The sequence below is a fragment of the Sebastes fasciatus genome, chromosome 10, assembly GCF_043250625.1.
Source record: "Sebastes fasciatus isolate fSebFas1 chromosome 10, fSebFas1.pri, whole genome shotgun sequence".
NCBI classification, from domain to species: Eukaryota; Metazoa; Chordata; class Actinopteri; order Perciformes; family Sebastidae; genus Sebastes; species Sebastes fasciatus.
Window position 1 is genome coordinate 8,391,786 of NC_133804.1, and position 16,197 is coordinate 8,407,982.

General features: G+C 41.2%; 1 protein-coding gene across 3 annotated transcripts; it reads right to left on the reverse strand.

Annotated features, from left to right (window-relative positions):
- Positions 1-1,458: 1,458 nt before the first annotated feature.
- On the reverse strand, positions 1,459-14,703 carry smad5 (SMAD family member 5). Of its 3 annotated transcripts, none has more exons than XM_074647902.1 (7): positions 14,424-14,703; positions 9,545-10,487; positions 7,810-8,106; positions 5,939-6,046; positions 3,853-4,074; positions 3,483-3,739; positions 1,459-2,550 (listed from the first exon to the last, which is right to left on the reverse strand). In XM_074647902.1, the coding sequence occupies exons 2-7, from the start codon at positions 9,945-9,947 to the stop codon at positions 2,407-2,409; spliced, it is 1,431 nt and encodes a 476-aa protein (XP_074504003.1). In that variant the 5' UTR covers positions 9,948-10,487; positions 14,424-14,703; the 3' UTR covers positions 1,459-2,406. The 3 variants fall into 3 exon arrangements, with proteins under 3 accessions (XP_074504003.1, XP_074504002.1, XP_074504004.1); XM_074647901.1 differs by lacking the exon at positions 14,424-14,703 and adding an exon at positions 13,700-13,849; XM_074647903.1 differs by lacking the exon at positions 14,424-14,703 and adding an exon at positions 13,478-13,614.
- Positions 14,704-16,197: the final 1,494 nt, after the last annotated feature.

Genomic DNA, 16,197 nt, shown 5'->3' on the forward strand with positions numbered 1-16,197 from the left:
AGTGCCTGTATGCACAAAACTAGAGAAGAATCAGTCAGGAAAGAGAAGGAGAGAGCAATTTTCTGTGGCCACCACATGCAAAACCATTCCCTTTTCGGGGGTTGTCTTGCTTTTGCCTTTGTTGTCTCATTGCACCTGTTGCACCAAAGCAGGTGAAAGTGATTCACAATCACTTGTGCTTCCTAAATGGACAGATTGATATCCCTGAAGTTTAACTGACTTGGTGTTATACTGTGATGAATAAGTGTTCCCTTCATTTTTTTGAGTAGTGTATGTAGATATGAGTCTCTGTCTCTGACGCTGCTAACTACAGGAATTTATAATTGAATATCTACTGGGTTAAGGTTTGGTCTTTCCGCCAGACACTGTTTGTAATCAGTAATGTAAATGAAGGGTCAAGGCATTCATTAAACCAGTAGTAGGCCATCATTTAGCAGATCCACAAGTGATAAATCAAGGGTTGGCTTTCATCCAAAGGCTTCTTCAGTTCTTCAGCTAATCAAGCATAGTTAACCCTAGCACCGAATGTGGCTTTCTGAAACATGCATTCTATATTTGGATTAGGATTACTTCTTAGTTAAAATAATAATAATAATAAAAAGATCAACCAATGTCAACTTCCTTATCAAATCAATAGAAGCAGAAAATCAAACATTCAAATAAATATAACAAAATACATGGGCAATGGGCATCAATTGGTAATTAACCCAAAGTTGATGTAAAGGAAAATATCACAATGACAGTATCTGTTGGTTCTATTGTAGTTAAAATCTAGCCCCACAACACACTAAATATATATAAAAATATAGCATCAAGCAGTTAGGCTGATATGTGTTATACCAGTATGATTTATTTCCCCCATTTGTTTACAGAATATAACTGATCAGCATTTGTAATTCTCCACACAGCAGGATCATCTCCTTTGAATGAGGACTTTACACTGAGAATGTGACTGTTTTGCCATTCATCATTCAAGTTTTCCATTGCAACCAATACATGTTTTTAATTAAACATGTATTTGATAATCATAAAGAACACTATTATTGAGAGCCACAGTAGATTTCTTGATACTCTGAAAGCTTTACAGCAAATAGAAACAAGCTGTAGGCTTTGTTGTTAAAATTCCCTCGTCTTTGTTTGTTGTGATGCTTTTATGGGTTTGCCATGGCGACAACACATTTTAAAACTGTGATCAGTGTTGCTTGTATTTTTTAACAACGTCTACATCTAATACCCGCTATTCAAACAAGTATAAGCATAGGTAGACCAATATTCAATGGAGAAAATTGGGTGGTAAAGTGTTGAAAATCTATCATTATAAATGACTATACACATGCCTGGTATTATTGTCGTTACTGTTGATTTATCCTGACATTTCCACAATTAAGATGCATTTACCGTTTGCATCTTGCCAAGTATTACTAAAATGTAAAGAACAAACAGAAAAAAATAAACAAATCATTGTTACCAAATAACCTGTTTATTTCATTGAGCTAATTAAGTCAATTATCTATCAACATAATGCCTTGGTACCCACGTCAAAATTTAATATGCCTCCACAAAATCCATGAGTGCACAACATTGTTAATACAGTGAGTATGGAAAATACAGTCCCCTCTTACTTGAACTCGAGAGCACAAACAAGAATCAATAATGATGATGTCCATTGTCTGATTATATCATAAATGACTACTTCTATTGCGATAGATGTAACATTCACAATGTTGTTAGCTTATGGCATGTTAAACACGTTCAGTGATTGATCTCCCATATCAAAAGGTTGGCGTACATAACCTTGTTAAAAGGCAGTAGCTCAGTGTTCATTTCTAGCAGTAGAGACTATAAAAAGAAAGCATTTGTTATATCTGAGCCTAACGGTAAACATAATCGTGTCTATATCTTAAATTGTAAATATCTGACGTTGAGACAACAATATAAGAAAAGTGTTCAGTAAAATTTCAATTTGTCTGTCGGACATAAGGCAGTAGAGTAGTGAAACAGTTTTGCTACATTATAAACTACACATACAGAGAATTAAAAACATTGGAGAAAACAATAAAAACTTGATGCAAAAATTAACATTTGACAGATTCAAATGTGACGATGAGGCCCTCGATTCTTGCAGGTGTTGCAACGTTGTCGAGCAGTAGTGTGTCCATGCCGTTACTGCTCCTTGGGCGCTCCTTATTCCTCTCTTTCTCCAGGTATTTGCTTGTAACGTTACTCTGTCTCAACGGCTGTTGCTGTTGTTGAATTTACAGCCAAGAGTTCAATATCCCTTCCCAAAGTTAGTGTAAACAGTTCAGCCATTAAGACCACCTTAAATTATAAATCACTGAGGGGGGGAGGAAAGAAAAGTAAAACAAAAAAGTAGAAAGGATCTCCCAAGCTCCCACAAGTCCATCATTAGGACACAGAGGAGATTGGGTTGAGAGGCGAACCCATTTGTGTTAGCACCTTGTCCAGCCACTGGAGGGGCCCGTGCAGGTGCACCTCGATCCAGCAGGGGGTGCTGGTGACATCCTGTCGGTGATACTCGGCTCCCCAGCCCTGTAAGGAGACACAACACATTTAACACTGATTATGATGATGTTTGCCTCTAGTTAAAGTGGGGGTAGGCAGAATATTTTTGGCCTAATTGGGCAAAAATTCCATAATAACATTTCAGAATATTGTAATTCAAGTGTTCTGAGAGAAAACTAGACTTCTGCACCTCCTCGTGGCTCTGTTTTCAGGCTTTAAAAATATAGCCCGTGATGGGAGACTTTGACGAATCACAGGCCATTTCAGAGAGAGAGAGCGTTCCTATTGGCTGTTCACTCAACAGAGGCAGCTCTCAATCACTCGCGAACTCTGATCAAACTAGGCAGCGCTGATCAAATATGAATCAATATTCTGTTACTGTAATGCCTATTTCTTACGTAAAATGTTTTCAGAAACATCTTGTCGTGCACCGTTTAGCTGTAAAATGAGAACGTTTATGACCCGGCAGCCATGTTGAGATCAGTTGAGGAAATACCAAGCACCGCCCACCAGCCGGAGCAAACTTTCTCATTTTACAGCTAAACAGTACACTACAAGATGTTTCTGAAAACACTTGAGGTGAGAAATAGTCATTACAGTAACAGAATCTTGATTCATATTTGATCAGCGATGCCTAGTTTGACCGTTTGACTGGAGTTCGCGAGTGATTGACAGCTGCTCAGAGACGGCAAGGCTCCAGCTCGGCTCTGATTGATTGTTTTCCTCCGGTCTGTGAAGTCTTGTAGATGCCATTAGGAGCACCGGAGGACACAGAGGCACATGATTTTTTTCAGATTACCTGTCTCATGGAATATGGTCAGGATATAGTGACCGTTTTATAAAAACAACTTTTTTAAATCATATTTGTTCCAATTCTACCCACTGCAGCTTTAAAAGAAAGGATGAGACATGTACAGCTGTGCCTCCCCTGTCCTTTACATAGTTCACGAAGCCCTTACCTTGACAAAGCTCATCCTAATGGTACACATCTTGGTAAGCTCATAGACGGCCTCGAAGCCGTGGTTGACTGACTGGGCCAGAAGCTGAGCAAACTCCTGGTTGTTGAAGATCTTGAGGCTGCATCCACTGGGGATCTTGCAGACGGTGGTGGGGTGGAAGCCGTGGTGGTAGTTACAGTTACGGCTCTGGACAAAAATGCTGGTGTCGCTGAGGCACTCTGCGTACACCTCCCCTCCCACGTAGTACAGGTGCACTCCTGGTTAACAGAGACACACAACTGACGGTCAGGACATTCAAACCACATGAAAAAAAATTTACGCCTCATCATCCTGCTTCCTCTGCTGCTGCATGTGTGACTGTTAGTCGTACCTTTGCCAATGTGTCTGCGGGTGTTCTCGATCGTCGAGTTGCGGTTGACGTTGGACAGCAGTCCGAGGCAGAAGCGGTTCTTGTTGTTTGACGGGTCGGTGAAGCCATCCACCAGCACGCTGGTTGACGAGGCGTGGTATGCCTCGCCTACGCGATTGTTGAGTTCGTAGTAGACGATGGAGCACCAGTGGCTCGGCTCCTCGTACTCCACTGGTTGCACGTCTAGGGAATTGCACAACAGATGAGTCATAAACTTAGCTGATGACATCATTATCACATACAAATCTTCTAGTTGGCATAAGACATTGATTGAGATGTATCGTACAAAGCAATATGGTTTTAGTTACAGAGAATGCATTTAAGCAGTGTGGGACTTTTAACTGGCACTATGAATCTATTACTACTAAAAAAAATTGAATTCTTCACAGTTCAAACAAAACTTAACACAAAAATCATACAGTATACCGGCATATAAACACGTATAAAGCCTTGTTAACACCATTGGGACAGGATTCATTAATTAACCAGGTTAAACTGTATTTAACAAGAGCGAAGCGGCATGATAACACTATTTCATACAGTGCAGAGAATTTAATTAAAGACAATTAAATCCCTTAACTATATGGTACAAGATTTGCAATTTGTATTTTTTAATTTTGACTTTTGTAGTTCGTTATATAGTTCTCTTCTCTCCGCGAATACAAAATAGTAGGGCTGTCCTCGACCAAAGAGATTCTTAGTCAGCTAAAATTCATACGGTTTTGTCGTCAAATCGGTTATTTGATTTAATCAACAGATCTGTAAAACTGAATTTCTCCACAAAGAATCACACAAAAGCACCATTTTAAATGTTGTGCTTGCCAGAGATGTGCTCATAAGTTTCTTGGAAATAAATAATTCAGCAGACTAATCAACTAAAGAAACCTTAGTTGACTAAGACCAAAACGACAGATTAGTCGACTAAGAGGGGGCAGACCTTTTTAATGTAGAGGTTTTAGCAGTCAGACACATCTGAACTGCTTTGCAAATTGTAATGTGGGGAAAAAATAATAATGTTTGATCAGACTTGGCAAATATTCAATATTAAAGGCCTCAGATTTGGGGCAAAAAAATATGATGAGGACATTCTTGTCCTCACAAACATTTAGACATGGAACGTACCAAATAACGGCATATGTGGTATTAAAATGTAACTCCCTCATTCAATGAGACCACAGCAGTGGTGCAGCCGGTACTGGCTTTACTTTTGCAGCAATTCATTGTCATGGGTAGTGCCCGGCATTCAGATGCAGGAACAAATATGTCGAGACGGAGGGAACATTTTTACATCAATTTTCCAGAGTAGTCGAATCGTGCCTCAAGTATTCTTTAAGGGGCCGTACACATGCCGTGTTTTTTTGCGCCCTCAGATCCACTGTCAAGATCAATGTAGACGCGTGGAAGGCGCGCTCAAACACGAGAGCGACACCGTTCAACTTTTGGAAGGCTGCAGCGCACGTCATGTGACGAGGAACAACCAATCACAGTCGGCAGATATCTTTTCTTTCTTCTGTAAATATCAGTCTATAGTAGATATATGGAGGAGAAGTTAATCATTTTAGTGCAGAACTACCCAGAGCATTACATCTGTCCCAAGGACTATTTTACTGGCTTCACCCTTTCTGTCAAAGGACGTCACATCTGGTTGAAAGGTGAGCCAAATTGACACATACAAATGGAGCTGTAAAGCTACTGTGAGGGATTTACGGTGCTGCAAAGCCATTTTTGTTTTAACCATGTTTAGCTTAGTCAGTGAAGCTTTTACGGCTAAATTACTGCGACTTAATCGTCGTCATTGCAGCACATAGGTTTTGTTTTCTTAGTAATGGCAGGCATAACAGGAGCGCAACCCCTCAAGCACCTTGGAAACAAAAAAACAAAAAAACCCCGGCTGGTGTTTTCCACATGTTTTAAGTCGCGGCATGTGTACAGCCCCATAACTGCTGTGCAGCATCTTGGACTTCCATGAGTCTTCAAACTGTACTTCCCGGTTGGTATTTCATCCTCTCACAGTCGGGTATTTTACTGGTGTAGTGCTATTCCTCACCTCCTCTGGCCATGTTCTGTGGCACCAGGCTGCTGCTCGTCTCCATGGACTGGCTCTCCTTGCCCAGCTGCTCGTCAGGGGGCATGTAGGCTGGGGGTGGGGTGTCAGCTGAGACATTAAGAGAGCAGTTAGTGAGGATGAGACCAGTTGTTGCTGCTGGCAAATAGTCTTACACACACACAAACACACATCTCCCTAGACTCGGACAATCATCACAGGATCTGTACCCCGGAAATGGTGTCAGATTTCACATATCCCTCACTTGCTAAGCCACATGCTAACCCATTCCCGACAGAGATGCAATATGAGCTTTCCAAGCCCATAGTGAGGCACACAGAAAAAAACAATGCAGTAAACCGCCACTTAGATAGCAGTGAGGAAATTTCGATGATTACGAGTATAGACAAATAACCATCAGGGCTTTTCAGCACAAATCCTAAAATCCTAAATTGCAGTGAAAAACTTTTTCTGCCCGACTGCCTGCAGCCATCGGATGCGTCAGCAGATCTGGACTTGCGCAGAATAGAGCACAAGTCACCAGACACACACACAAGTACAACCCAAATAGTCAAAAGGTATTTCTCCAATATATCAAGACTATTGAACATGACAGAAAAGGAATGTCTCAGTTAAGTCTTCATGTTAGATGCATCTGTTGTCTCCAGTCAGCAACAATGACAAAGAGAGGCTGCCTGGTCCACTGAGTTAGTGCCTTGCCAGCAGCCAGCAGTGCTGGCTGTGGAGGACTCTGCTTAGCTGGCATTTCCTTTGTTCTCATTTGGGGGTTTAGCTTGATTTGGATGAATATAAGAATTTGACCTGGTTAGAGTACTGTTAAAAGCATGTTTCCTTGCATAGTGATGAAGTTAACGCATTTACAAAAATTCCTTTTAACGCCACTAATCTCTTTTACACATCAACACAACTTGCAATTTTTAGGTTGTAGTGGGCTCAGTTTTAAAGCTGGTTCTAAATCTAGACTATCTAATATGGAATAATATTAAACTAGAAAACCTAAAGAATCTATTGGTACCAACCGTGTCATACTAGTTTGTCGTAAAGAGGGTTAAATAACGCTCCAAACTTGCGCTAAATTTTGGCGAGAAAAAAATTGGCATGGCCACTTTCAAAGGGGTCCCTTGACCTCTGACCTCAAGATATGTGAATGAAAATGGGTTCTATGGGTACCTACGAGTCTCCCATTTACAGATATGCCCACTTAATGATAATCACATGCAGTTTTGGGCAAGTTATAGTCAAGTCAGCACACTGACACACTGACAGCTGTTGTTGCCTGTTGGGCTGCAGTTTGCCATGTTATGATTTGGACATATTTTTTATGTTAAATGCAGTGCCTGTGAGGGTTTCTGGACAATATTTGTCATTGTTTTGTATTAATTGATTTCCAATAATAAATATATACATATTTGCATATAGCAAGCATATTTGCCCACTCCCATGTTGATAAGAGTATTAAATACTTCATCGTAATTAACTATTGACAATCATGCGATTAACCACGATTCAATATTTTAATCGATTGACAGCCCTAGTTTAAAACCATTAGTAATTATAGAAGATGGAATTGTGTGATATTCTAGTAAAAAATTCACTAATATCAATGCTTCAATGTGCTACACCCACAATTTCCCTAGACTGGGAGATTTGTAAATGATACGCATATTAAAATGAAATTTCTCTGATAAAAGTAACAACACTATGAAATCATTTTTCCTTACATTACACAACTTAAAAACAAAAATCACCAGAGACTCGTGTCCTCTTGTTGGCTACTTGAGAGCAACAATCCAGAAAAACACAATAGTTTGGCACCGTGCCCAGGGTCAGGTACATGAGTGTATTTGGCGTACCTGGGAGCTGGAATGGACTGGAGGGCCCCGAGCTGGCAGGAGAGTTTGGATAAGTACCGCTGCTGGCTGGGGAAGGGGGATAAGGAGAGTTGGGAGAGATGGGAAAAGTTCCACCTCCACCTCCAACGCCACCGCCGGTGCTGCTGCCGCCCCCGCTGTGTGGCTGCTGGAAGGACTCTGGAAAGGTGGCGTTCAGGGGCATGTGCGGCTCGTTGTGGGTGAGGTTGCGGAACTGTACCAGCAAGCTGTGCTGTGGGTTGAACTCGCTGTGCCGCGGTACCAGGACAGGAGGGAGCACTGGATGGTGGAGCAGAGAAGGCAGGGGAGGAAAATGAGTTGGGCGTGAATGGCGTGGGAATGAAGCAAAGGTATTTTCTTATCATTTAGAAAACTAAGGGATCTTTATATGCAAGGAGCCCATGTCTACCACACACGTCTGAACAGAAAACCTGTTTGAAGTATGTTTTTTATTGTACTTAAATGCGTTTCCATGTTAATAATGTATCCATTCCATTATTAACAAGGAAACGTTGCCAGTGCTGAGAAGCTCTTGATGGGCATGCTCTCAGAAAAGTAGCCGCTGTGCACACTTGTGTGTAACACCAGGGATGGAACTACCAATTTATTTCTTGATTCACCATTTGACCAATAAAAAGGTCAGAAAACAGCCCCTCACAATTTCTGAAATATAATTCTACTTTCATCAAATTTTGAAGCATTTATTTTTAACATACAGCCAATATCAGTAGCAGTTCTTTGTTTTGATAAACAAAAAAAATACACATAATCCCAACATATGTCTTGAAATACAGAACAATGCCAAACGCCAACACTTCTGCATTCCTCAAAAGCCACTTTAGACCTTGGTAAAGATATAACCACAGAGGTCATCCACATTTATTTTCATTTTCAACTTCGTCATTAGGATAGAGTGTGTTTCCCCAGCCTTGATTATCATCTCCAAAGTGACTTTAAGTGTCATGGCTCCAAGGCTGTCCCTTCCAAACTACCCAGTGAGCTTTGCTTTAAATGATACGACGTGCGGCCTCTCCTGACCGACATAAGATCCATAATATCCTTGAACTGCTCAATACAGAGCTGGCAGTCCCAAACCAGTCTAATGTCAGAAAGGCTGTCCCCTCAGGGTCATCCGGGAGTGTGTTTGTGATGTGTGTGAGTGACAGAAAGAGAGTGAGAGAAGCGGTAGTGATGAGAAAGTGCTGGGAGTTTAGCCTGAGTGGTTTATGCATTTAGTAAGCCACTCTCTGATGCCACACCCCATCTGGAGTGCCTAGAAGCATATAATCTAATAAGACTCCAAAAGAGCTAGTGATATTGATTTTCTGTGAAATGGAGGGGGTGGGGGAACAGGCTCGTGTGATGACAGCCTCCTGACCTCTGTGGATTTGTTTACCAGCTCCCCAGTTTACTCATAGTTCCAGCTATGGGAAGTGCACAGCTCCACACTGGTCTAATAGGTCTCATATTTTGCATTACATTACATGACTGTGCCTTAATGAACACCCCTTTTTGCAAAAGTTAATGTGAATGGGAACACTTGCCATTTAAGTCTTTCATCTAGAGTTGAGAATTTAAATATAATTTGTTTCAGTTGGACAAATAATGTCGTTATGAGTATGTGTTAATTACATTAACTTTCCAGAATTAAAAAATAACCTGAAGCTAAGTCGATATTTTTTGACTGACCCTATTTGGAGAAAGTGCGAGTACCTACCAGGACTCTCCACTCGCTTGTAGTGATATGGGTTGATGCAGACCTCCTTCTGCTTGGAGCCAAACGGGTACTCGCACACCTCCAGGGGCTTGAGCTCGTGGTGGGACTGGAGGTCCGGCCAGCGCCACACTCGGCAGTAGATTACATGAGGCAGACCTTTCCTGTGGGAAACCTGTAGCCGGCCGTCCAGTGATCGTGGAATGGTAACGCACTTGCTGGTCTGCCCGGGGCAGCTCAGAGCTTTCTCCAGGTCCTCCATGGCGCCTTTCTTCTTCTTCAGCTTTTTCACAAGCGCGTCCACCGCCTTCTCCGCCCATTTCTCCTCCTCGTCTCCCTGCTTCCAGCCGAGCAGGCGCTTGACTGCGGGGCTCGTGAAGGAGAAGAGACTGGACATGGTGGTCATGCTGGATGCTGCAGTGTAGAGAAAAAGGGAGGACCTCTGTGCTCACTCCAGGGGGGACCAAGGGGGTCGAGGAGTCCCCTGCTGATGATCTCAATTAGTAGCCTACAACAATGTTGGAACGTGTGGTCAACAAGAGAAACCACTTGAGTGTGTGAATGTGAGTGTGTGTAAGTATGAGAGGCCAACAGAGATGAGGGGTGGGGTAGGGAAGAGGAGGCTTTAGCCTTGTCTGACCAAGGACAGGAAGCAGGGGAGGGAGGGGAGTCAGCAAGCAGGACGCAGCTGCTGCTGCTCAGGAAGGGCCCTGCAGCAAGCGGTCCGAAGTCGGGTCACCACCGCTGATGGAGGGAGGGGGGTGCAGGCTGCAGGAGCGGAGATCAGGACCTCTGTCGAACTGACGCGATGCAGCAGGTCTCACCGGTGCAAGATGACAGACTTAAAATAAGGAAGACGCTGCTTCTCAACAACAACAAGTCCCAGCTCCTCTCCGGGTTGTCTTCTCCAACCAGAGCACAGTCAGTGTTCTACTCCACCAGCCTTCTGCAAAACAGAAAAGAGAGCAGACGCGTGTAAAGATCAGAAACACATGCATTTGTTTGGCATTATATTGATAAACAAGCAAATATTCCTAACATTTGTAAATAATATTAAATTTTTTAGATCCAATTATAAATAAAGTCTGAATCTCAGCACAGTATGTGACAAACGGGATAATGAAAAAGCCCTTTGTCCCCTTTTTGATCTGACACATCTCTTCCATAAAGAGACTCAGTCTTTGCTGAAACTTGGATGACGCAATTATCTGATAGGTCTCGCATGTAGAACTTGCAGACAGTCATACATATGAAAAGACAAACATGAGGAGAAACACTCTTACAGCCAAACAAATGGCCCCAACCAACATGCATGCAGACAGCGTCTAATATGAGAACTGTATGTATTCAGCAATATGAAACGCTGTAGTGTCAAAATGTGGAATGGATAATTTCAAACAGTTAAACTGCGATTGATTTGTGAATTAATGTGAAGTAACTAGTAAAACACATTTTCTCTCATGGTGCTTGGGGTGATAAGGGGGAATAGATATTCATTAATTCATAAACTGTTCCCGGCACTATTTTTAAAATGCCATAATGACCAGAATCTCTATTTTGGTCAGCGTATTTGGTTCATATTAGGGCTGGGCAATATGACAATATATATTAAATAGTGAGGATGCCAGCAGAGACAAAGCACCTGTTACATTAAATATCTATTCATTAATAAGTACAGCCATTTGTAAATGCTGTCGTGGCAAAAGATGCAACCTATTGCCTGGTTTGTGTGCCGCCAGACAGGAAAATAAAATAACTAATCTGACCTTAAATAAATAAAATTTAAACTCAAATTAGTGAGAAATAAATAAAGCTCCCTTTATTTACTATATTGATAATAATATGAATTATGGTTAAAAGTATCCATCAGCCATGTCTCATTGCGCAACCATGAGTCACACAAAAATGTATCACTGAATCACCTCCATAAAAATGTATGTAGTATTGCTTCAGGATGTCTAATGATTGCCCCCCAACAAACTACTGTTTCCACCTACTCATGTAGAGATACTGAGTGTTTCAAACCATCTTCCTGACGCACAACTCCACTAATGAAATGCTGTGATATCTGACACTTAGTCCATATCATGCAGCCCCAGCAGACAGTCAAACACATGTAGCCTGCAGCAGCAGCAGCTGTTTGGGGGCTTGTGAAACCGGCCTTAGTCAAAAAGGATGTGACCACAAAGAGCTGCTTCCTCCCTCATCCCATCTCTGCCCCGATCCCTCCCTTCCATGCACACAGCTGTCCAACAGCACTGCACCCACTTCCACTACTCATTGTTCTACATGCACATGAAAGCGGAGGGAAACCTCCTGAAGTGGAACATGTAGGCATACACAAAAATGACCAGCCTGTGAGGTTTTTTTTCTGACATTCACTACCAGACTATGTTCCAGCAGCTGTTTCCACATATCCTGATCAGTCAGAGATCTGGATGCAGCTAGGCCTCTTTTAGACTGGATCGGCAGTGATTCATCAGTTCATTGTAAAGGGTGAGCAATGCCAAATAATAGATTTCGACATAAGGACATGTCCAATCTTCCTGAAACGAGCAGAAACAAACTGTTTGACGAACACGTCGTAGATATAACCTGAATGGACATGCCGATTTGCATCTGAATGACTAACCCTTCAGATAAAGCTGATCATCTCTACACGCTGATAACAGTTCACACTGATAGCTCTTTGTGTTTTCACCATCAAAGACATCAAAAGGCTGAAAATAAAATCAATCTTGGCCCAAACATACTTCCACATGGCCACATTTTGAAAGGGGGTTTTGGGGTAAGTGAAGCCCCTGACTTACTGATCATTGCCTAAATGAACTGTAACGTGATTAAAGATGGTTTGTGATCCGTCCTACAAAAATCACTGAGTCCTCAGAATTCCTGAGCATGTGTGATATAAACTTACAACAAAGAGTATGTTTTTATTCTGTACTGTTTTATTATCTTGATGTTTGCACTATTTTAACTTATGTAAAGCACTTTGTAACTATGTTTGGAAATGTGCTATACAAATAAAGTTGTATTATTATTTTTTATTATTATATTATTATATGTTTAAAAAAAATGTTGACACATTGTTCAATCACAGCCTTGCTAAATAAATAGGACTACAGTCCAAAAGAGAGGCAAAGTGTTTTTGGAAACCATGTGATATACTATCACACTGAGAATCAATACTCATCTGCAGCCCTTTCCAAAAAGCCCAAACCACTCCATGCTATTTGGAAAAGAAGCAGACTGGTAGTGGTAATTCAACAAATATCATCCAAACATCTGCTGTTATATTGGCCTGAATACGTTGTTTCAAGGAGAGGAAAACATGCACATTCTCATAATTGTTTGTGGTGGTGGGAGTAGATCCCCTCCAATATGTACTTTTAAGAAAACATGACCTGCTCCTGCACACACTTTTCTTCTTTATTAGTCAACGTTTCTGTCAACAAGGACCTTCATCAGGACATTAAAGAGTTGTTTATCACAGCCTGGTGTCTTCTGAGTAAGCTAAACTAACAAGGCCGTCATTCATGCTTTAACAAAGTCTACACATTGGGAAAAACTCAAGAACAACACTTTCTCGGTGTGAGATCTACCTGTAAATGCTTGACAAGTCTGAAGTGAACAGACAATATGGAGTAGTAACGTTGAGCACCCCCACCCAGAGAAACACAGAGAAGAGACTCAGAAACACCCAACAATACACTACACAAACACTAGTACAAAGATATACTTTAACGCTTCTCTAATGTAACTATGCCACTAAAACACATTATTTCAGTTAGCTAACCCTGGTATGTAGCATGCTAATGCTACCTAGCTGAGCTATCGTTAAACTAGTTTAACTTAAACTTACATCTCAACTCTCAACATCTAGTTCAACACTTTTACTCTTAAAGACGTTGTTTCCTCTTTAAAAGGTAACTTTACCTATCGTGTTCTACCTCTGAAGGGTGAGTTAAAGTGACTTCACCCCTCTTCTTCCTCCTCTTCCTCCATTCCTCAAACTTTTCTAACTCCTCACAGCCGAGGCTAATGCTAAGCTAAGCTAAGCTAGCCGTTAGCCCAGTGAGCCTCTGCTGATGAGGCTCACTGCACTTCATTTACACTCTTTTATAATGAAACTAATTACATACTCGCTTAGTCACATACCTTTACCAGTGCACACAAGCCATGGCAATTGTGTTTTCTTGTTAGGTTTAGTGTTTGTAGTCCCTACTCAAAGGTTTTCTCTGGTTTTCCCCGGTTTCTTGCCTCCGTCTCTCCGTGCCATGTCCTCCAGACCCCTCACACTAGTAGACTGCTGGGGAGGCGGAGTGCAGATCACTCCGCGCTACTGACAAACTAGTGCTCGCTTTGGTGCTACAGCAGAGAGGGGATTTGTTACTTATTGCCTAAAACGTACTACAATAAGCTATAACAGCTTTTATATATTTTTTCCAAAGGCAGTATATTCAATGGCGAACCTTTGGAAACATTGAATGGCTTTCCTTGCGCAAAGATTGTTCCGAGTGGACAAACTTTTTTTCCACCTTTCACACTAATAGCTAGATTATTACGACTATTAACACCATAACAGCGGAAAATGTAACAATTTAATTGCCTAAAACGTACTACAATAAAGCTATAACAGCTCTTTTATATATATTTTTTTCCAAAAGCAGTATATTTAATGGCGAACCTTTCCAAACATTGATTTCCTTGCGCAAAGATAAATGTTCCGATTGAACAAACCTTTTCCACCTTTGACAGTTAATAGCTAGATTATCACGGCTATTAACTCCATAACAACTGGAAATTTAACAATTCAAACATCAGTGCTAAACTTTTAAAAGCGTTTTAATCACGTTTCAGTGCATGAAGTTGTGATTCTTACGGTGGTCGTGCTGCGGCTCTGGGACGTCTCACAAGTTGCTGGCTCCACTCAGTCTGGAGCTCTGCGGTCTGTTGTATTGTTGTCCTTTGTGCTCACTTGTTCCACGCTTCAACACTACCAAGCGTTATTAACCCATTTGACTTTAATTAAACTAATTAATAATTGGTATTCCACACCCATTTCCGTAGAAGAAGAACCGCTACTCTCTCTCTCTCTCTCTCTCTCTCTGGCAGGACAATGTTGGGAGTCTTCATTCAGTCTTGAGATTCCTCATGAAATGTGGTGTGCATGTTCAACCACTAGTGGGAGACCTACACACACTTTAGGGCTGTTAAAGGTATATTTACAACATCCAAATTTACCAAGTAGTAAAATGCACTATTACAGTAATACAACTTTATTCTCTTGATTCCATCCCTGAAGTGTTGGCCTCTCCCATCCCCTGCAGGCAGAGATGTAACATGTGGGATTAAAGCAGCAGTGGGTAGAAATGGAGCAAAAATGATTTTAAAAATGTATTTTTATAAAATGGTCACTATATCCTGGCAGTAGTGCATGAGACAGGTGATCTGAAAAAAAAACATGTTCCTCTGTGGGTGCTCTTAATGGCATCTGCAAGATTTCACAGACTCAATCACTCGCAAACTCTGATTGAACGGTCAAACTAGGCAGCTCTGATCAAATATGAATAAATGTTATGTTACTGTAATGCCTATTTCTCACCTCAAATGTGTTCAGAAACACCTTGTAGTGCACGGTTCAGCTGTAAAATGAGAAAGTTTGTGACACGGCAGCCATGTGGAGATCCGTTGAGGAAATCCCAAACACCGCCCACCAGCCGGAGCACACTTTCTCATTTTACAGCTAAACAGTACACTACAAGATCTTTCTGAAAACATTTTACGAGAGAAATAGGCATTACAGTAACAGATTATTGATTCATATTTGATCAGCCCAAAGTTTGACCGTTTGATCGGAGTTCGCGAGTGATTGACAGATGCCTCCCTGAATGAACAGCCAATAGGAACGCCCTCTCTCTGAAATGACCTGTGATTGGCCAAAGTCTCCCGTCACAAGCTAGATTTTTTAAAGCCTGAAAACAGAGCCATGAGGAGGTGCAGAAGTCTAGTTATCTCTCAGAACACTTGAATTAAAATATGCTGAAGGGTTATTATGGAATTTTTGCCCAATGATGCTAAAAATATAATGCCTACTGAAGCTTTATGTGGCTAAACCAGACTTCCATTCAATTAACTCTATTTTTAGCAAAGTATTTTTCCTGCCTTGACACTCTTAGTTGACTGAAAATTAGAACATTTTGGTTGATTTTTAAGTTAATTTATTCTCATAAATTAGCGCTCTATAGATCAGAATTATTCTATACAGGCAAGAGTTGTATTCTCACAACTTTCCAAACCTGTGTAGGAGTCTCGTCTACTGAAATGTTCATTGTACAGCTGTAGCCTACGGTATGTTATTGTTAAAAGGTGGATGAACACTATTCTGCCAATAAAAAGGGGGCTGTACAAATTATGGTAGGTTTACTGTTAACTGCATGTCAGGCTGAGCTTTGATGGAAAGAACTGATGCTTCTCTGTGCATCCGTGACCTTACTACAGTAGTTCACCGTGGATGACACAATCTGAAGTCATCAGACTATGTGTCATATTTAAACCACACAAGATGACTCAGTTTTCATCTCTGCCTCTCCATCTACAAAGGTGTACTCTATTTTATTTTAAATCTCCAAAATCTCTTTTAGTCACCATCCCCA

Coding starts and splice junctions, on each gene's coding strand:
- smad5 (XM_074647902.1), bottom strand. CDS start 9,947: ATGACCACCATGTCCAGTCTCTTCTCCTTCACGAGCCCCGCAGTCAAG. Junction 6,047..7,809: donor CAGTCCATTCCAGCTCCCAG/GTACGCCAAATA, acceptor TTAATGTCTCAG/CTGACACCCCACCCCCAGCC. Junction 3,740..3,852: donor CCGCAGACACATTGGCAAAG/GTACGACTAACA, acceptor TCTGTTAACCAG/GAGTGCACCTGTACTACGTG.